Source organism: Puma concolor, chromosome C1 (assembly GCF_028749965.1).
Source record: "Puma concolor isolate L17-30 chromosome C1, mPumCon1.1.hap2, whole genome shotgun sequence".
Lineage (NCBI taxonomy): Eukaryota > Metazoa > Chordata > Mammalia > Carnivora > Felidae > Puma > Puma concolor.
This window is the reverse complement of record NC_141674.1, coordinates 173,294,514-173,318,245: the sequence shown is the minus strand read 5'-3', so window position 1 is coordinate 173,318,245 and position 23,732 is coordinate 173,294,514. Positions and strand designations below refer to the sequence as shown.

The 23,732-nt window shown below is 35.9% G+C and overlaps 1 protein-coding gene across 1 annotated transcript in view; it reads right to left on the bottom strand.

The window, feature by feature from the left end:
- The window catches only part of ZNF804A (zinc finger protein 804A), a 286,887-nt gene extending 281,011 nt beyond the window's left edge, over nt 1-5,876 (bottom strand). The window contains exon 1 of the mRNA XM_086719104.1: nt 5,651-5,876. Coding sequence (XP_086575230.1) covers nt 5,651-5,761 — 111 coding nt within the window. The 5' untranslated portion in view covers nt 5,762-5,876. The remainder of the gene's footprint in view (nt 1-5,650) is intronic.
- Nucleotides 5,877-23,732: the final 17,856 nt, after the last annotated feature.

Sequence of the window (23,732 nt, the reverse complement as noted above, 5' to 3'; positions counted from 1 at the left end):
ATATTCAATATTAATTTTTAAAAGAACCCAAACCAAGAAATTATCGAAAAGATACCTACAGCCTGAGCAAAATTTGCAATTCTAAAATGCATCACCCTCAAATCCACATATTTCTTTATTGTGATAACATTCCTAGATGTATGATCTGGAAAATACTTTTAAGTAGCTCAACCAATACATAGCAAATAGATACTATAAAAATATGAACATGCCAAAACTTTTTGAAGAGAATTATCTACCTACTAGTTGGTATAACAAAGGGCACATGCAGAATGATGGAAACGTTTCTGTCCCCATATGTAAAATTTGGTTCTCAGACTAAACAAGGAGTGAGAAATTCAAGTGCCTTCACTTGTCAGGAAGGTAATGCAAGTAAGTGAAAAACCTATGTAGCAGCGAAGAGCAGTGTAGACAGCAAAGTGCATTTTTCTTTGAATGACATTTAAACTCAAATATTTTTAAACACGGTGCACATTAAACAAACTACGTCAGCCTGAATTTGGCCCTGACTACAGCCATAGGAGACCTTGGACTAGGTGATCCCCAAGGCTCTTGTTGATCTGTATTTTCAGTAAAAATGTTAATTGCAGTCATCAATAACCTAGAAAATATTGGTGAGGAGCTGAGAAGTGATGATAAGATATTATATCACTATTTGAATTTCAGCTTTCAAAAATAACTCGATTAGTATTTAACGCACTAACAAAGCTATGTCAGTATCAGGGTATTACTTGATAATGTTGACCTTAAAATATTGTTTGCTTATGAGTAGGTCATAAGTAGGTCATAATATCAATAATTCAATTATAAGTTGCTTTCCTTACTTGAAAAACGTGTTGTAAAAATGCACACTTGTAAAGATTTTACTACAATAAAAAATAAATATAGCAAAGAATATATGACACCTTCAGGTCAGAAAAGTGAGACACAAGATGGTCTTTGATACTGAATATATAATAGTTTAAAAGAAATTTGGAAGAATATATCATGGACTAATTATGTGAACAAGTTTATAAAGAGGAAAGTTTGGGAATAGCCTAAGATAGCACTCTAAACCACCCTCATCCCTGACCTTTCTTGAGGATATCAACCCAACAATGGTAATTTTTCATCAGCACTAATTCAACAACTAGTCTCTCTAGTCTTATTCACAATATTAAATGTGCCACGTAAGTGGGTTTCAATGAGTGGAGAAACCTTTTAAATTACATTCCTTGGAGATATAGAAATGTGTAAGGAAATGACATGAGTAATAATGCTATATTAGATAATGATAATTAGAACAAAAGGCCGTAAGAGTATATTTCAAAGACTTTCCTAATTTTAGTGAGTTCCTGTATACACAAAGGAAAAAACCCAGAATTTTTCATTCTTTTCAAAATGAATACATATGAAAACGTCCTGAGTGACAAGAAACCTGCAAACATGTCAAAATATATGAGTATTTTTTCAACACATTCAAAATGAACAGGAGCGTACATGAATACATCTTAATGCATAATATTTAACACATGATACTTCGCACAGAGCTGGTGGTGCCTAGAATAGTGCTTTACAACTGATGTATCTCAATTAATCTAAATGAATTAAATAACAAACATGTTGAGAACCGATTAATAAATCAATACTTCTTCTCCTGCCAAATATGGTACTTAATATATTTGAAAAGGAGGACAGCCTACAGAAACAGAGCTTAGGCCAGACAGAAAACATTGATGTTAGCATATTGGGGGATGAGACTTAAAATATATTTGAATTCAAATTATTCTGTGAATCTATTTCTCCACAGCTGAAGGTGAGTGGAAAAGGAGGGTGCCTTCAAACAACAGATAACACCTACACCATCTCTTTATCAGTGCGGATATAAACACACCAATTCCTATGGAACCCCTTAATTTAGTATCCAGATTATAAAGGAAATATGTCTGGAATTAGGAAATCGAGATTATAATATTGATTTACTGTATGACCACCATTTTCTTCTGAATTCCACAGTCAGTAAAATAGACATAATACTCTTATGAGATAAAAAAATGCTAACTAATAAAATGTAATGAACAAATTAGTAATGATTGCCAAAGTTCCAAATTTCATATTAAAAGTGAACGAACATATATTTAAACTATGTGAAAAATATATATTTAAATATTTTACATTAAGAGTTTTTAAATATATAATTAGGGAAAATAAATGTTGTGGCACAATTGAAAAAAAAAACATCAGCATATCCAATAAATAATTTTATACATATTAGTTCTATCTAAGGGATAATCTAAGGAAAAAGAATGAATATACATGGATGGTAAACTTTATTCATTGCCACTAAATTATATAAGTTTTCAGACATATCCTGCAGCACTAATAAAATATTAGTTTATCTCTTATTCCATGGAATTAAAGCTATCTCACGGATACGATAATATTTATAACAGAAATCATGACAATTGAAATGACCTTTCTCTTTGCTTGTAAGACCCTGCAAAATGAACATTTATATATTTTCAGTTAAAATTGTCAAGAGGAATGTATTAGAAAGCTCAGAAATAACGTCAAGATTAACAGCAGCCTTGATCTCTGTCTTTTCAAAATTGTATGTATGAGTGAATAATATGATCTATGGGAAGACTGTACATTTTGAGAATTTCTTCAGTATAAGTAGCAGGATTACATTCTGGATTTTAGGACTAAAGCAATTAATCAGTGTCACTGAAGCCTGAGGTACCCTTATCGTATAAGTAACTTTTAATTCATGAAAGAACACTGTATTAACAGTTATTGCTTATCTTAAATTGTTCAATATTTTTTGAAGATTATAAAATCTTTTAAAAATATGAATTAAAAAAATGTTCAGAGTATCCATTAGGTTATTCAGTAATTGAAAATATTTGGAATGTCTTTGGTAAAGTCTAAGCACTTTTTACCTGAATGGTTTTAAGTGTGCTTTCCTGAAATAAGAAAAAGTGAAATATTAAAATTCTTTTAACTTAATACATATATCAAAATGCAAAAATGTGATGATGTTTTAAAGGCAAAATTCAAAATATGTTAAAGTCAAATAGACAAGAAAGTAAAAAATGCTCTCATAGTTTTTACACTATGAAACTGGTATTAAAAAGTAATACCACAAATTCTTAGCTGAAAATATTCAAAATGTAGTACACATACATTTTTAAGATAATATTTGTATTTTTTCTTAGGGTTCCTAATTCTGAGAACTTTGAGGTTCAGTTTTCTGAACTTAGCTTGTAGTACCTTTTAGTTTACACTAAGTTCTCATAGTATCCTATATGTTGTAAAGAATACATTTTTAGGTAAATATTGATAGCTATTTAATTAAAAACATTCATTTATGGGTATGTTTAGATCTCTTCTGTTATACTTAAAGGCAGGCATAAATCTCATTCTCCTTGATAACAAAATCCTAGGAACACATAGAGAAAACAAATGTATGACATATATTATGTTGTAAGGTAATAGTTTCAAATATAGTTGGACCATATATGAAAATATACCTAATTTTATTCAGTGTAAATCTCTTACACAGGAAATATATACTTGGGCAGTTTATAAACACAATCTGGAAGGATTAGCTACTAAGTCCTTGTAAGTCCTTTTACTATCACTAAGAGAAATATAAGAGCAATTTCTAATCCTTCTTATTCCAGTTTATGCCCCAACAGTTGCCCATATTTAGATTTATTCATCTCATTTAGATAGCTGCTTTTTAACACCCATTTTAATCCCAAACTTACACTGGCAAATCTAGACTTTAACCTATCTTTTGTCAATATGGATGATAATGAATGGCTCAGCTTCAAACCCACAACAAACAAATCGGCATAGGCAAATTGAACCACCACTAGAACCCAAAGTTGACTTAAGAAATCAAGATTATCAGAATTTTAACAAGTTCAGGGTTGGCAACTTTTTTTTTTTTTTTAATGAATTCTACTGTGTCTGTGTGTTTACTTACACCATTATTGTAAGTATAAAGATCTTCTTCAGTAAATTTGCTTTTTCCCACAAGTAAAACTTGATTTAAAAAACAAACTGATGCACACTTCCTTTAAATTGAAGAGTCCCCCCCACGCCAAAATATTTATCTTCCCACACAGTGAGTTACTTAAGAAAGTAATCAGAACCAAAACAATTTCAATAATTCCCTTGGCCTTTGCCTACTGCTGTGCATAATACTCCACTAAGGAAGACCCTAGAAGAGTATTTTCACTTTCTTTTGTTCAACACCACAACAATAAAAGTAACAAAATAACCCTGCTTCTTTGCATCTTAAAAATCTGAGAGGAGGATTCCAATAGATTCACAGGAAAAAAAGAAAGAAGATTAAGTGTATAATATCAACACCAGAATTCATTTAAATGAATGAATACCAGAATTCATCTAAAACTTTAGAAGAGAACTTTTCAGTTTTGGAAAATATCCCATCGCTTTAAAAAAATTACGTCGAATCATATTTTAAAATATGCAAAGCAAAGGAGATTAAGAATACTGTATTTACTTTTGGACTAAATGAGTCTGTCCTTAAACTTCTCCTACTCCACCTTCTCAGGCTCAGTAACCACTTTGTAAAAAAAAAAAAAAGGGACCGAGGCTTTAGTGATACATACATTTTCATATTGCCCCCTTACTCTAGCTCTGCTCTCCTTGCAGAACTTAGCCTTAAGGAGCCTTTCCTCTACTTCCTTTTGTATCTTTTTGAAGTGTACACTTCTCAGAAGATACAATACATGGGAGCCAGTCAGGCAAGGAGGTTTTGTAGCTAACAGGGGATCTGGAAGAAAAAGTAAGAGCTATTACCCTGCACTATCTCAATGCTCAGCACATCCTCTGCCACCAATCAGAAGTACTCTTCCTACTAGGACGCTGAAAGATGAAGCTCTGTGGTCCAGTGAGAACCTCCCAGCAACTGCATGGGTTCTGCATGTCTGGCATGTTTCCTAGTGGCTCTTATTGTGACATAGTGCTCGCCCTTCACACTTCTCTCCAACCTCTTTCGAGTGAACAGCTTAAAGTGGACGATGTGGGGTTCTGGGAGTCCCTCTGTTAAGCTTAGTACCGACAACTCCTCACTAGAGAAGTTTGCTGCCAGTCCTTCAGGAGACAGCCGGAATACGAACTCCTCTCGAGACCATCACTCAATCCCGCCACTTACTCCGCGCCACCAGTCACATGGTTCCCTGCTTCCATCGGAGACACCCACATCCCCATTCACCTTCAGCTTCCTAAGCCAAAAGGTGTGAGAGGGTCACTCGGGGTTAGGGCCCTTCTCTTTTCTAGATAAATAAATAAATAATAAAAGAAGGTCCTGTTGACACAGTTTGCTTCAAATGAGGAGACGTTCTGGTAACCTCCAGCATTATGGAATGAGGTGCTGGGAGTCCAGAGCATCGTCGAAGTGTCAACCTAAACCATGGATCCCAGCTTCCTCAAGATTCCAGCGTTTTTCTACCTCTAATTCTCACCCCACACCCACAAGACAGATCCATTAATATATTATAAACCAAACTGAATCGCGACACCTCCAAAATCTCACGGTAACCTCAATCCTCCAAATGTCCAAATGCCCTCTTGGGGGTGGGGTGGGGGGGGGCGAGAGAGAGAGAGAGAGAGAGAGAGGGAAACAAGCTATTACCAGAGTTTTGTTCCCGTTCTTGCTGAGAGGGCCTCGGAAAACTCCCTTGATGTTGCGAAAGTGTCCGTTGCTGAGATGCGTGGAGCTGATGACAATGTAGTAACACTCCATGGGGCAGCCGCCGCCTCCTCCACCGCAGCCGCCGCTTCCATGCACCTCGCGCCCGCAGCCGCAGCGCGCCGGAGCCCGGGCAGGGTGGGCTGGGGACCCGGCGCGAGGGCGCACCGCCGCCTCTCTCGCCCGCCGCGGGGAGACAGACCCACTACAGCCCGGTGCCGAGCGCGCCCAGGCGCCTCCGCCTCCGCATGCTCTCGGCGCTCCCCCTCTCCGGCTCTTTCTCTGCTAATTCGCCTCGGGGCGACGCGCCCCGCGGGAGGATCGCGGGCTGGGAGGGGCCGGCCGGGCGGCGGGACCGAGCGGGGGAGCCGGAGTCAGTGCCGGCGCGGCGGCCGAGCGGAGCCGGGCAGCGGGAGCCGCCCGAGCGGCAGCGGCGGCGGCGGCGGCGGCGGCGGCAGCATCCCCCGCGCGCGGCGCCCGCACTCGGAGTTGCTGCTGCTGGCAGGCATGAGTGTTATTATAGTGAGCGGCGTTGCCGGTCCATTGCACTGAGCCAATGGCAGGGAGCCACTGGGCTGATACTGAGAGCTGTCAGAGGAGTACATCTGTCACCCGCTGCCTCCCCCGCGCCCTCCCCCCGCCGCCGCCGGGACCCACGGCCGCGCGGGTCCGGGCGCGAGTGGGAGCGCCCAGCGAGCGGGACGCCCCCCGCGCGGCGCCGCGGCCGCCGAGGGCCAGGGACGCGACGGCCACCGCGGGCGGGCGGCAGAGCGACCCGCGACTGACAAGTGGGAGACTCCTCTAAGGTGGGGGCGGAGGGGAAAAAGAAGAGACGGAGATTTCTTGCCTGCCGGTGGGGAGTGGGGGGAGGGGGGAGGGGGGATAAATAAATTAATAATTCAATACCAAAGCCAACCGCTTCCAACTGCAGCGGATCCAGGCAGGTGCCAGCAGCTGCTTCTCTCTCTCTCTCTCTCTCTCTCTCTCTCTCTCTCTCTCTCGATAGTTGCGACCCTTTGGGTTTGGCTTATTTGATTTTATTTGTTTTTAATGTATCTTTAGGGTAGAGGCTGGATCCTGTCCAGCATCTTAGAGAAAGAAAATGTTCCCCACCCACCCCCACCACCCCCACCACTCGTTTGTAGAGATCACAAGTGTTTGTGTTGGTAGTTTGGGAGGTGGGTGCTGGCCGCGGTGGTGTGGGGGGGCTTAGTTGTGGCGATGTGAGTGGAAGTGGATAGAAGGTAAAAACAGGGACTCTTGGTTAATGTGTTCCTGGACCTGGCGTCCCCCCTCACCCATCTCCCCCGAGAAGCTCGGCTCTTCCTAATTTGCCAAAGCTGAACGGAAAGGGATGCTTTGCCGCAAAGAAGCTGCTGCCACGAGCCCTGCTTTGCATTTCTCTATAGTTCTTTTCCCACCCACCACAGAGTGCTAGCGAACAAAAAGCGTTTGCCCTAGAAGCGACCTGAATGGAAAATCTCCTGCAAAGGAACTAATGGGTTCGTTATGGAAAGTAGGGGATGGGGGTCTGCTGCGTTCCCTGAGGACGGACCATCAGGCTGGTTTTCAAGGGGCCAAGGCAGCCATCCGCCTGGATGTGCCCTCCCACCCTGCCTCTCACCCAGTTGATTCTCTCTTTGTGTAAGTTTAACTCCTCTGAGGTGGTAGGGTGAGAGCATCCCATCAGGTATATATACGACTCATTAGTCCGCACTTAAAAAAGATCGATAGCAGGCGGTGGGATGCTGGGAGATGGTGCCTTCAATGGATTTGCTGAAGGCTTTATTTTCCTCTAGCCTTGAATGGCTTAATTGGTTAAAGCAGATTCCAGACATTCTGATGCTCCTATGTCAGCGCAAACTGCACTTTGATACAACCTGTGTTTATCTTGTTTATTTGAAGGTCAAGATTTCAAGGCATTCCATTCTGGGTATCCCACAGATAGCATTTTATACAGCAATGATTCTGCAAACTACAATATGGTCCTTAAATGAATCTGCCAGTTTGATATTACTCTATGAAAGAGGAAGAGAAGGGAGAGAAAAAGAGTGTTTATAATAAGAGGCAATGATCATGTGAGTAAATTATAACTTACAGGGATAGAAGAGGGGAGTGCTAGATTTATCTAAGGGAATTTCCCCATGTGCCATGCTTCAGTTCAAACAAAGAAGGAAAAAAAAAAAGTTGATGTGGATTGATCATAGCTCATTATGAAGTGTCACAGTTATTTAGAGGTATTGGCTAAATTTCTCAGATATCCACTTGGGGGAGTCTGGAAGTCTTGGGAGAAAAAGAGAGCAAGAATTTCCAAAACTTATACTCAATGGAACAGATCACCTAATAATTTGTTAGAATTCAGTGTGAACATAATTCTATTAGGAAAAAAATAAGTGATATCCACTAAATATTGTGTGGAAATTAAACTCATTTTGCCACCTACCATTACAGCTATTTTTCATTTATATTTTGAGGATGCAGGCATTCTCTGTACATATCATTTTGGGAACAATTAATGACCTGTATGATTTTTATTACATGTTCTGAAGTTTTCAAAACTTTGAGTTATTAGACAAGAGATAAAAATCTTCTTTATTACTGAACCATAGTAAGGCATCTCCTTAGGAAATGGAAGATGCTTTCTATGTGAAAGGATCAGATAATACAGTTTTCTTGTGTGTGCAAGTCATAGTAATCTAAGCTAGGTTTCTGAAATATTTCCCTCAAAAAATACTTCTAAAAAAATGGTCAGATCTTTATCTACATCATGAAGCTGAATTTCCAGTTCAGGAAACAGGAACATTTATAGGAATTGTCCCATGTAACATAATATCATTTATATGGAAAGTCACATTGTATTTCTAGTAGCTGTTTATATAGCATATATATCATAAATATCATATATAAGTGAATATCTTATGATACATATATATCATTGTAATAAATAAAGTATCTTAATAATCTCTGAAAGGTCACTTCACTTTCAGAAATGTCTACTTTTGCCACTTACATGCTTGATGGTATGATGGGGTGGCTTTAGACTGTGACATGTAAAACTATTTGTAAATGGTAATAAACGCACCACAGATTTGCTGCTATACATGATGTTGACAGTTATGAAAGAATATACATTTTTTCATAAAATTTGTCCTTAATGTTTCTCTCTATATGTGGTAATCTATCTCAAAATTACCTAATAGTGTGATCAGCAAGATTCTGTACCTACACCTTGAATTTAAATAGATATATTTCAGAAGAGAGTGCAGTTGCCTTTTGTTTACCCTTATCTCAATTGAGTAGCCACATCTATAATGATCATTCAAATAAAACGACTAATCACACTGTATGATAATTGCTATGCCATTACCAATGGGCTCTGTAACCTGTGGACTCCTTTATCATATTAACCTTAATGTTCGAGACAGCAAACCACCACCATGTGCAGTCTGGCTTCTAACTATAACAAACAACCATTAAACATAGTGGAGTTTTTATATCAAACATGAAAGAACCTTTTCATTTGAATTTTGCTAAAAATGAAGAGAGAAGATAAGTAGAGAATCAGGACTTCCCCATCATCTCAGATGCTAATAAATTGAAATCAGTAGACAGCGATAAATTATGCCTTTCTATCTTGCTGTTCCCATATCTTTCCTTCTGTAATGGTGTAAAGAAAAAAGTTCATAAGAAAGCATCTTTAAATTCTTTATTATGTTATAATCTCTGATACCCATGGCCTAGTCTCATTATTTAAAGTAATTCTGATTTCTGTTATTAGTAATTATTTTGACATAGATTATTTCTATGGAACAATGCTACCCAAATTTTTAAAACTTAAATATTCCTTCTCAGTCACTCGGAGAATTTAGGAGACCTGAATATCAGAGACCTGGAGACCTAGGCTAAATATCTAACTGCTATTATAAATATGCAGAGTCAATATTTTGTAATCAGAAAATATTTTATTTGAAAATATCTTATGGGGGGCGCCTGGGTGGCGCAGTCGGTTAAGCGTCCGACTTCAGCCAGGTCACGATCTCGCGGTCCGTGAGTTCGAGCCCCGCGTCAGGCTCTGGGCTGATGGCTCAGAGCCTGGAGCCTGCTTCTGATTCTGTGTCTCCCTCTCTCTCTGTCCCTCCCCCATTCATGCTCTGTCTCTCTCTGTCCCAAAAATAAATAAACGTTGAAAAAAAAAATTAAAAAAAAAAAAAAAGAAAATATCTTATGGGATAACTATATATCACTTGAGTTTAATTGGAAACTTTTAAAATGAAAAAAATTCAATTAATAATTTAAGTATGAAAGTTTTAGATAATGATATTAGTCTAAAAAAAATTGCAGTTCATTTTTGCAACCATGCTTCAATTTTTCTCTTTCTATAACTGTGATTTTAAATCAAGATCCCCTAAGCTCCATGCTTGTACTAATTTACCTCATTCTCTGTTCCTCATCTTGCTTTCCTTAACCAAATTTGGATAGCAATTTTCTGCTCAGCAACTAGGTATTGTTCCTGACCACCTTCTGTCTCACACAAGATTTCAGGACAATGTTGCTGATTTGAAATGCAAAACCAAGGTCTTGCCTCATTTCCCAAACCAGTGTCTAGACCCCTGCATCCAGAATCCCTGCCCCAGTTCGCTCTGCCCAGCTCTTCCAGAGGAAAGTAAATCTTTTTTTTAAGTTTGCTTAACTGCTATTTGAGACCATATGTTACTACCTCCACATGCTTAGAGTGCCTACCTCCTGTCATTACAATCTCTGGATGCTTTTACTCTGTCTGAATAACTTCCTATCACTAAAGTGAATGATCCACAAATTAGATTCACTTTTCGGTCCCCACTTCAGCCTTACCTGAGCTTCTATGAACAAAGTTCCTGCTCTTATGTCACCTTGAAAAAAAGAAAAGAGTATATTTCAGTGTTTTTCAAAGGTGTGTGTGTGATATATACTTAGTGGTTACAGGGTATATTATTGGGATTCAAAACTTTCCTTTTCATTCCTATAATAATCTTAACATAATAAGCATATTCTTGATCATTAGTGAAATCATATAATAATAATTTGTCACGAAGTTTTGTCACTGTATATCTTTTGTTTGCATTCATTTTTGTGATCACATTGGTGTCAGGTGTTACTGCTTTTATTGTTTTGGACTAATGAGGAAAAATCTAAAAACTTAACACATAATTGTTTTGCTTATTTTTAGATAAGACCAAATGATATCATGACATCTGCATGAATGAAGGTGTGGCATAGTTAAACTGGAGAAAAGTGATGAAGGAATTATATCACCATAGAGCACCCATATTCACCATAATCATCAGGCATGCTTAGATTAGTATTGACACACAAATACTCATGAAAACATTCATGTGTTGAGACTGGATTTGGTTTCAGCAGAGCAAAATCATCTGTTGTATTAAATTAAGATTGTAAATTTGGATATTTTGTCATATTTTTATTTGATTTCTATTTTTTTATTTTGTATTTACACAAAAGCTATAAGCATATGGGATTTTATAATTAGTCTGATGTTAACATATTTGAGTAAAATTATGCCACAAGTGAACTTAATCTGTGCTAGGAAATCTTTAAAAATGATCTATATGTTATTCACGTATGAGAAACACTGGCATATCCTAGTCATAGGATATGTACTGAATAAATATTATTGAACTTACCTGCAGCTGATACTATTATTGTATGAATTGAAAGGAGATGGTGACTTTTTTAGGTAATTATTAATTAATTATTACCTAAAAGTAGGTCTATCTCCCACATTCCTGTTTCTGTATTTCAATTCTGCTGGGTTTAAATATGGGGCCTCTTAAAAACAAATACTGTATTCTCTGAAATCTAATACTCCATCAATTACAAGATGTATATTTTTTTATCTCCACTACAAATGCAAACACACTGTCAATTAACTGCAAGAAGCCACTGATTATACGACATCTGAATTATGGAGATGTTAAAAACAAAAAGACATCCTGGAATCAATGAACTATGAAACTTATATCTGCATAGACACTACTACAATTAAAAACTTACTAGAAATCACTTTAAATATGTCCAGCTACAACAACAATGGAATAGTGAATTAACAATGGCTTAACTTCAGTTACTTCACTTCCTAGATATTATCTTGTTTTCAAGCTCTAATTTCTCTGATCTCTGGCAATTTCCCGAGAGTTGATATTGGTCAGGCCTGGTAGAATAGAACATCAATTTAGCTTTGTCTTTGATACTGATAGATGTGGACATGTGTCTTGAGTGGCTGAAGGAAATGTAGAAATTGTGGAAATGTGGGAATTAGTGAATATGCAAAACGGATCACAGAGAAATTTCACAATTTTGCTTAGTTTCAACCCTAAGAGAAAGATTAAATAATTGATATTATGCAGTGTTTTCACATGCCTTAAAAGAATGGTAGATCACATATTGAACAATGTAATATATGTATCTGATACTGATAATGTTTTTTTATCTTTTTTTATCCCCTTAATTTTCAATTCTAATATTAGCATTTGGGATAGCAGCCAGAACAATGCTAATTTAAGAGCCAAAGCTACATTTCTAATATGTTGCCAAAGAAATTAATGTAATTGGATGCTATATAACTAACTTACCAAAAGGATAACATTAAAATATATTATTATTAGTCAAGATAAAGATGAACAGTTATTACATTCCTTCATTTCACAGTCTTTTTGGAAAGCAAGCTGGCCACATCTATTAACATTAAAATTGCATATAACTTTTGACCTAGCCATTGTATTCCTGGGACTCTCTAAATAGAATAAAAGGATATTCACAAGAACACTTAATGCAATATTGTTTAATTGTTCGTAGTTAGAAAAAACTGGAAACAAAGGAAATTATCATCAATAAATGAATAGTGACATAAGTTATTATATATGTCACAGACTTTGCATCAATTAAAATAATACATAAGTTATTATACATATCACAGACTTTGTATCTATTAAATAATCTATTAAAATAAAATCTATACCTTTATTTGGTAGGATTATATAGTTATTTTATTGTATAAGAAATGTAGCATACAAACAAAAGAAGAATATAAAATAGGATTTAGTTTGGTATATTGAAAAAAACTAAGAACATGTGTATATATTTGCCAAAGAAAAGGCAGGCATGAATATAGGTAAGGCTATGTGTAGTTTGATAATATATTTTAACGGTAGGTATGAAGGAGAAGAAAGAACTAGAAGAGAAGGAAAAAGCTAGGGAGGTGAAGAAAAAAGATAAAACTGACATGCATATACATACAGGCACATATATGGGTAAAAATCTAGAAAAAAAAGAAAGAAGGAAGAGAAGGATGGAGGAGGATGCAAATGACACCAAAACTAATATATGTGAGGAATAATAAAAGAGAGGTGAAAGGAAGGAAAATATTGGGAAGATACTAAAATGAAAGCAATTTGTCTATAATGGCCAGTAGAGATGGGGATGAGGTAATGAATCAAGGAAATGGTTTCGAACTAGAATTGATAAGATTTACCGATAGATTTGGGTGTGGGTGATGAAAAGACCAACACAGCATAACAGAATTTGACCGTAGTTACTTGTGCAGTATACTGAGATGGGAAAGTCTAGAGAGATTGTGAAAAATGCTAAAATTTAGAGTTTTAATAAGCTTGAGGTGCATTTTAGATGTATAAGCAGAGAGAGTAGACATGGCCAAGTATAAAGTCTAGAGTCAGAATCAGAATCTCATTTGGGAGTCAGGGGCAAATCAGTGCCATTTACAGCATGAGGTTGTAAGAGATCACATGAGAGTACAGACAAAGGGCTCTAGGACAGATCAGGTTTGGTTCTGGGAAAAGCAGCTCTAAAAGAAGACAGAAAATGAGCTGCTAAACAGTGCTTAAAACCAAAAGAATATGATGACTTGGAAGCCCACCACCACCATCCCCTAGCAGAAAAGGGTCAAAGTTAAGGAGAGATTGATCAACTGTGAAAAATGCTATTGATAGCTCAAGTAAGATAAGATCAGAGGAATGATCTCAAGTTGTCCATCTTGAAGGTTATTGGTAACGTGGACAAAGCAGTCTCTGGGATATACCAAAAGGACAGTATAGGATTTACAAAAATTAAATTCTGCAATAGAGTTAAGAAACTAGGTATATGTGCCATTCATATAAGATAAATTTTGTGGAAATATTGCTCTACATAGAATACATGTGTCCAAAGTCAAGAACAGAGTGGAATGTCAAAAGTCAGTAGTGTCCCCCAACACAATCTGCATATGCTTGAACTCCCGCTCTTCTCTGGCACACATTTTGCTAATGAAAGGAAGGGATTGAGGAGATTTTCACCAATGTCTCAAATTTATGTATGGTCTTTTTGAATTAGAATCAAGTTAATATAATTTCAAAATATATACATTTTGTTAACTGATCAAAATGGCTTATAAATAAACATTTTGCATGGCTAATGAGGTAATGGTGAAATGGACACTTTATAATATTCACATGGAAATATTTAGCAGTATAATGTTTATTAAAATTAACTTGAAAATATGTATCACAAACCTCAATCCCCCATTCACATCCACAAAGCTTAAACTTGTCTTCCAGATGATTCAGTTCTATACAAAATTGATTGTTCTGATGGTGGAACCCTGAGCCAAGTAACTCCAAGAGTCTCATACTAAGTATCATTAAGGGCCAATAATATTTTGTGTGCCTGGACTGTAAGAAGCTCAGGAAGTATCAATGGACCTTATTATCACAATGTATCCTTCTTCTATATAGATCAAGAGTGTAGAATGTTCCTAAAAACATATTCTTAAGATCTACTTGCTTTCTGACACATCAGAACCTTATAATAGAATTATTCACTTAAGTTAGTATGAACTGAATTTTTAAACATGTTAGTGAGGATTCTGAATTCTAGTTATAAATCTCAAGGAGGAAATCAGATACTTGTTTTTCTATTACATATGATAAGCACCATAACCAACATAAAATTTGAATAATGAAAAATGGTTAAATAATGCAGGAAAACTGAAAATTATGGTATTGCAAATAATACAATAATATTTTTAAATATTTATTTATTTTGAGAGAGAGAGAGAGAATGAGTGGAGAAGAGGCAGAGAGAGAGAAGGAGAGACAGAATCCTAAGCAGGCTCCATGCTGAGTGTGGATAATCCCAAGCAGGTTCCATGCTAAGTGTCCCAATAATATTTTAATATCGTGAAAAAAATGATCATGAAGATACTATTATAAAAACTGCAGGTATAAAATTGCATCTTAAAGAACAAATATTGTTAAAATGTCTATATTACCCAAAGTAACCTAAAGATTTATAGCAGGGGCACCTGGGTGGCTCAGTCAGTTGAGCATCTGACTCTTGATTTCAGGTCTGGTCATGATCCCAGGGTTGTGGGATCCAGCCGCATATAGGGCTTCTCACTGAGCATGGAGCCTGCTTAAGATTCTCTCTCTCTCTCTCTCTAAAAAATCAATAACAAATTTTAAAAAGATTTATTGCAATTCTCATCAAAATACCAACAGCATTTTTCACAGAACTAGAAAAAAATTAATTTATATGGAACCACAAAATATCCAAATAGCCAAAGGAATTTTGAAAAATAAAAGCAAAGCTGGAGTTATCACAATTGCAGATTTCAAGTTATATTACAAAGTAATAATCAAAACAGTATGGTACTGGTACGAAAATAGACACATAGATCAATAGAATAAAATAGAAAACCTGAAAATAAACCCATAATTATATGCTTAATTAATCTTTGACTAAGCAGGAAAGAATATCCGATAGGAAAAAGATAGTCCTTTTGACAGATAGTGTTGGGAAATTGGACAGCTGCATGCAAAAGAATGAAACTATCACTTCCTTTCACCATACACAAAAATAAATTCAAAATAGATTGAAAAACTAAATATGAGACTTAAAACTATAAAGATCCTAGTAGACGGTACAGGCAGTAATTTCTCTGACATCGGCCATAGCAACATTTTTTTTTAGATATGTCTCCTAAAGCAAGGGAATTAAAAGAAAAAATAAACTACTGGGATTATGCCAAAATAAAAAGCTACTGTACAGGAAAGGAAACAATAAAAAACTAAAAGACAAAAAACTACAGGATGGGAGAGGATATTTGCAAATGACATATCTGATAGAGGATTAATATCCAAAATATATAAAGAACCTAAACAACTCAGCACCCAAAAATAAAAAAAAAAATAAATGGGCAGAAGAAATGAACAGACATTTCTCCAAAGAAGACACATAGATGGCCAACAGACACATGAAAAGATGCTCAACATCACTCATCATCAAATACAAATCAAAACCACAACAATGAGAGATCACCTCACACTTGTCAGAATGGCTAAAATCAAAAAAACAGGAAACAGCAAGTGTTGGTGAGGATGTGGAGAAAAAGAACACTCCTGCACTGTAGGTGGAAATGCAAACTGTTGCAACAGCTGTGGAAAACCCTATGGAGTTTCCTCAAAAAGTTAAACATAGAACTACCCTACAATCCAGTAAATCACACTGCTGGATATTTGCCCAAAACTACAAAAACACTATGTTTATTGAAGCATTATTTAAAATAGCCAAACATGGAGGCAGCCCAAATGCCCATGGATAGATAAATGGATAAAGAAGATATGGTATATATACACCAAGAAATACTGTCCAGCCATAAAAACTAATGAAATCTTGCCATTTGCAATAATATGGATGGAGCTAGAGAGTATAATGTTAAGGGAAATAAGTCAGAGAAACAAATACCATATAATTTCACTCATTCATGGAATTTAAGAAACAAACAAAAAACTGAGCAAAGGAAAAGAGGGAGAGAGAGAAACAGATTCTTAATTATAGAGAACAAACTGATGATTACCAGAGGGGAGGCAGGTGGGGGCATGGGTAAAATAGGCAATTGGGTTTAAGGAGTGCACTTGTCATGATGAACACTGGGTGATGTATGGAATTGTTGAGTCAATATACTGTACATCTGAAACTAACATAACACTGGAATTTAAAATAAAATAAAGAAATAACACTGGTGTTATTTCATATCTCATAAAAATAGGAATAAAATAAAATTGCATCTATATATACAAAAGAACACCTCTAGTCATACTCACAAGACACTAAAAAATGACTTTATGATATTATAACAAAGAATAATATGTAAATCTCTCAATAGTAAAATATTATTGTTCTTTAGATATTTTGCATATATTCATATTTTAAGTGATTATTTTCCTTTACACGAAGAAAAAATACATTTTACTACTTACTAAAGTCTAAGAAAATAAATTATTTTTTTGATCTAGAAAAAAAGAGAAATTATTAAAATATAACTAACAGTAGAGGAGGAATAAAAAGCATCTTACAAGCACACACGTTTTAGAAAAGAATGGGAATAATTTAATTTTCCTATAAAAGGGAAAGCCTTTAAGATTATAAAATCCAATATGCCTAAATCTAGGGGCACCTGGGTAGCTCAGTCTGTTAACATCTGGCCTGGCTCAGGTCACCATCTCACGGTTTGTGAGTTCGAACCTGACATCGGGCTTTATGCTGACAGCTCAGAGCCTGGAGCCTGCTTCAGATCCCGTGTCTCCCTCTCTCCCTGCCCCTCCCTCACTCATGCTTTGTCTCTCTCTCTCTCTCTCTCTGTCTCTCTCTCTCAAAAATAAAATAAAAAATAAAAAATAAATATTTAAAAAAAACCTTTAATATGTCCAAATCTAAAGTCATAAAGTTGAGTGTAAAAATTTAGGAAGAAAATTGAGTAATTAAGGGCAAACAGCAAGAAGAAAATCATAGTACATTTACATTTCTACCCTGTGAAGTAGAATTTGAGGCTGAAAATATCAGAGCACAGCTGATAAAGATAATATAACATTCACAAACATTTATGCACCAAAACATAAAAGCAAAATGCATAAAGCAAAAAGTCCTGGAAACATAAAGGAACAATTCACAAAAGAAAAAAAAAAAACACAAGATATTTTTGACAGATTTTCTATCAGATTATTCATAATAAAAATAGATTAACAGCATGGTATTAGTTTAAAGTTAGTGGTAATGTAAATTAATGCAACTGTTTGAAGGGTAAATTGGTTTTATTCATAAAATCTTTAAAAATGCATATCCCATGTCTCAGCCATCCCAGTTCTTACAAACTATTATACAGAAATAATACCATGAAGAGATATAAATATAAGCACAAGACAGTGCTCACTGCAGAACATTTGTAATACCTAAAATTGGAAAAAAAACCAGTATGTCCATTAAAGGAGAATAACTAGCAAAAATTAATAAAAATGCATGCTATGATATATTGGAGATCAGTTCTTTAAAACATAGCTATGTCTTTATTTATGGGCCCAGCATGCTTCTGCTGAGTGACTCTGCTTCTATGTCTCTATTTATTAAGTAGGACTTTCATCTAATTAGACCAATAACCACAGTATGGCCTCATTTTGGTATTAGTAAATTAGCATATGTGTTTTTACAGACAGATAAACAGATGGATAGCGATATGCAGAGGAGAAAGGCAGAAAGGCTGGGAATGCAATAGACACTTAACAGTGATTAATACTGTTTACATTAAGTTGGATGGTTTGGGGGCTAGGGTCAGGGAGTTTGGATGAAGAAGGAATCTTAATTCTTTAAATGATAACTTTTTTTTAAACTGATTTTAAGTGGAGATGTAATAATTCTTGTTTGGAATTTTTCCTAATTTTCAAAAAAGTTAAACTTTTGTGCCTATAAACTGATCTAATTATCATGTCTTATTTATTTATTTATTTATTTATTTATTTATTTATTTATCTGTTTGCTCTTTCAGTTCCCCAATAATATTAAGACACCTTAAGAGCAGCAACTTTGGCTGGTTTGCTTACCAACGCATCCCTGAAGTGTTGAGGAGTATCTTGATCTTAGAATATGCTTAATAATTACTGTTGACTGAGTTTCAGAATCAAAGGAATTAGGGCAAGTATTTGAAAAGGCAAACACATTATAACAATGCTTTTCCCCATGGCAAATCTCTTTGTTTTTATTTTATATCAACAAATGTGTTGTCTCTCTATAAACAATAGAACATGAAGTAAATTAGGTTTCCCCAGTAGATCGGTGAGAATAAACATCAGGTTCTCTAAAAAGACCCTAAAACAATAAAAACTTAAGTAAAGTAATTTATTTCTCTCATCTGTGATAGTCAGTGTATATGCTGACCTTGACAACAGTGTCAGTGACTCAGGATCTTCTACCTCAGTGTTCTGCCGTGCTAAATATGTGGCTTCTGTCTTACAAGCTAGGATTAGCACTCTTGCTGTTATCACTGCATATATATTTCAGCAAATTCAAAGGCAATAAGGGCAAATGGAGAGCATTCCCCTTCCCTTGACTAAAATGGCTCTGACGTTGCATATGACATTTCTTTGCTATATTTAATTGGTCGTAACTTTGTCATATAGTCACACAAAGCTGCAACAGGAGGATTGGGAATGTAGTGCTTGACTTTGTAATTGAAATGAAAGAGCTGTATTATTAAAGAAAAAAATCGGGGGGCCTGGGTGGCGCAGTCGGTTAAGCGTCCGACTTCAGCCAGGTCACGATCTCGCGGTCCGTGAGTTCGAGCCCCGCATCAGGCTCTGGGCTGATGGCTCAGAGCATGGAGCCTGTTTCCGATTCTGTGTCTCCCTCTCTCTCTGCTCCTCCCCCGTTCATGCTCTGTCTCTCTCTGTCCCAAAAATAAATAAACGTTGAAAAAAAAAAAAAAAAGAAAAAAATTGATATTTTATCACTTAATCAAGTTCCTAAATTGATGGGGCAATTTATTTGGGGAATATCAGATTGTGAGGAAATGATTTTTTTAAAATTTTTTTTTAATTTTTTTTTCAACGTTTATTTATTTTTAGGACAGAGAGAGACAGAGCATGAACGGGGGAGGGGCAGAGAGAGAGGGAGACACAGAATCGGAAACAGGCTCCAGGCTCTGAGCCATCAGCCCAGAGCCTGACGCGGGGCTCGAACTCACGGACCGCGAGATCGTGACCTGGTTGAAGTCGGACGCTTAACCGACTGCGCCACCCAGGTGCCCCGTGAGGAAATGATTTTTAAAAATTCCATGGAAGTATTATCATACCTACAGTTCAGAACATTTCAGTTATGCTACATAACCTAGGCAAGAGAAAACAACATTAGAATGTAACATTTTACAAAAATAAATTTAAAGGGAAATTTGGCGATAAGGGGAAATACATTCTATTTTTGTAAACTACTACTTTCCACATAGCTCTTGTAAATTTTATAAATCCATCACATTTAACCTCAAAATGTTGTTGTTGAATGTCAGGGCAATAGGCAGAAAACCCTAACATAAACTATTTCACATTGGCATTCAACTATATTTTTCCTTCATGGTTTAACTATTCCACATAAACTTAGCATTTCTGTCATCAGCCAGCATTTAATATATTACTAGTCTGGGTTTAAACTATTGGTCTTATGGACAAAATTAATTTCTTTCCCAATAAGTTAACTTACTTCAAGGAAGTCATTGACTATTGCACATTCTTTAACTTTTTCTCAGAGAAGATCCTCTGCTTTCATTAGAAAAGGAAAGAAAAGGGGTGACTGGGTGGCTCAATTAAGCGTTGGGCTCTTGATTTTGGCCCAGGTCATCTCACGATTATGAAATCTGCATAGGGCTTCATGGTTGGCCCTGCTTAAGATTCATGGAGCCTGCTTAAGATTCTCTCTCTCCTTCTCCTTCTGCCGCTCCCCTGCTCACGCTCACTCTCTTTTGCTCTCTCTCTCGAAAAAAATAAAAAGAATAAAGAAAAAGAAAAAGGAAAGAAAAGCATAGTCAAGAAAACTCTTCACGTTAATGTGTAGGTGTAATGATTAATTTATCTGCCCCCCCCCATAAGAATGTCATATATCAAATGACCTTACTCCTTGAAAACTTATATCCTGATATCACTGATTTGATTTTCAGAAACTAAATTTAGGAGTACTAGTCTGTGATCTGTTTTGTGACAGAGATATTTATTAGCTCCAGTTAACCATATTAGCTCCAGAGTACAAGCCCTATTGGGAAGAGTTCTCATTAATATAATCTAACCTTAATCATAAGTCATTTAAAAAATAAAAAGGAGCATGTGCATCTAAAGTATACTATGCCATGTGGAATCTTCGCCTTAATTTTAATCAGTGTTTTAGCATTAACTAAGAGCTGCTCCTCTGTCCAATAATTTGTTTTGCTCTTTGACTTAGTCCCATGGCTGAGACTAAAACCTGTACCTATGGCTGTAGAACAGTGGTTCTCAAATGCTAGCCTGGATCAAAATTGCCTGAAGGGCTTGTGAAAACACAGATTCTGGACTCCATCCCCAGATTTCTGACCCAATAGGTCCTGGATAAGGGCCAATAATTTGCATTGCTAGCAAGTTTCCAGGTGATGCTGAGGCTGGCGATCCCTAGTCTGGGAACCACATTTTGAGAACATTACATCAGTGTAGCCAGAGTTCTGACTGTGGCAAATTCTTTCTCTGAACAGAGCTACAGTATCTAAGAATTCTATAACTGAAATGACAAACATAATCCTCTCTTTAAGGACTGAGAAAAGAGATTTTGAGTGATGCCATTACTGCATCATAAACATACTGCATAGCTATCCTCTGCTCATTTAAGTTTACCTCTATTCTTTTGGCCACAGGATGATCATTAGAATAATTTAAATAAGGTATTTTAAATTTTATCTTAAATTATATAAAATTAGTCCATAAAAATACAGTATCTTAAGCGGATAATTATAATAAGATTCCTTGTAAGGGTACTAGTGAACAGCATTATGTCAACTCAAAATACTATAATATGAATGCTGTTTTAAAATTAAATACCAAAATATCTGACACTTATGGACAATTACACAATACCTTTATTTTATTAAAACAGTTGCAGTAATAATAATATGGAAAAATTAGGTAGATATATAAACATCAAGACCAAGTTAAAGATTTTTGGGAAAAGCATTTAAATGATCAAATTAACAAGTGAAAAAATATTTTTTGTGATAATTGCCAGTAATGAAGAAAATAGAATGGAAAACATGAAAGAAAATAAGATATTTTAGATACTCATTTATTTGGCTGAGTGTTTTCATAGTGCCCATTATCAATGAGAAAAAGCATAGTTACAAATTTCATTAAGTCATTCTTGCAGGATTCATTTTCTCTGAGCAGCTGTGAGAAAAAAAAAAAGATCTTATATGAAGAAAGCTATTAAGTTTCCAAATGATTAGTAATTGTTTTATATGCTTTAGATTTATTTTAATGCATTTTCTGTTTCATATTACATTTTATATGCAAATGTAAAACAGTGTATAAGTTGAGGGTAGCAACTTACATGATGATAGAACAATAGTGTGACAAACATGTTATGTAAGACTTCAAATCATTATTTTATTTTAATTAACATACTTTATTTTTTAGAATAGTTTTAAGTTTACACAAAATGGAGTAAAAAGTACAGTTCTCATAATCCATCCCCCTACACAGTGTTACCCAGTTATTAATATCTTGCATTACTGTGATATATTTGTTAATGACTGATGAACCAATATCAATGCATTATTATCAACTAAAGTATATATTTATATTAAGGTTTATTCTGTGTTGCACAGGTCTATGGGTTTTGACAAATGTATAATGTCGTATATCCACAATTATAGTAGTATACAGAATGGGTGCATTGCCCTAAACATTGCCTATACTCCACTTATTCACCCCTCCCTTCTTACCTTCAAGTCTCTGGAGGCCATTATCTTTTTCCTGCCTCTATAGTTTTGACTTTTCCAGGATGTCACATAGTGAAAATCATAGTGGAAATCATAGTGGAAAATTATTTATTTTGAGAAAGATAGCACATGCGAGTGGAGGAGGGCAAGAGAGAGAGGGGGAGAGAGAGTCCCAAGCAGGTTCCACACTGTCAGCACAGAGGTCCATGTGGGGCTCAAACTCACAAACCGCGAGATCATGACCTGAGCTGAAATCAAGAGTCAGAGCTTAACCAACTGAGCCTCCCAGGCCCCCCAGACTGTCTTTGTTCAATTGACAATATGCATTTAAGTTTCCCCCATGTCCTTTTATAGCTTGAGAGCTCATTTCATTACTAAATAATATCCCACTGTGCTGATATACCAGTTTGTTTATTCACTTACCAATTGAAGAACATCTTGGCTGCTTCCAAATTTTGGCAATTTTGCATAAGGCTGCTATAAACATTTGTGTGCAGGATTTTGTGAATTTCAATTATTTTGGGCAAATGTCTAGCAGCAAGATTGCTGGATCATATGGCAAGACTATGTTTAGCATTGTAAGAAACAGCCAACCTCTTTCAAAGTGGTAATAACATTGTGCATCCCCAGTTGCAATGAATGCAATTTCCTGTTGCTCCACATCCTTGCCAACATTTATTGTTGCCAGGGTTTCAGATTTAGCCATTCTGATAGGTGTGTCGCAGTATCTCATTTTTTTAAATTAGCTGTTCCCTAATTATATGATATTAAGTGTCTTTTCATATGCTCATCTACCAACTGTACATTGTCTTTGGAGAGGTGTCCAGATTCTATTATTATTTAATCATCTTGTTCAATACACAAACGGAAAGCATAAACTTCACAAAACTCAGGGTCTTGTCTTGAAGGTGCTATTTTCTTTTCACAGGCTCTCAGTGGAAACTCTCAAATTTAGAGTGTTCTTCCATCTATTTCATAAGAATGTTCTAAATATCAAATAAAAATAGTTGCAAAATTATGTTTAAAATCCAAAAGAAAAATAATGTTTTGCTTTTAAAGCCACTCTATAATAATCAATAACTTTGCAGTCAATTTCTGACATCCTGTTGCCAAAACTGAAATCAAATTTAAGAGATTAAGTTCCAATGGCAAATCATCCCTCATGTTCTAAAATAATTTTAAAATTTATAATATATATAT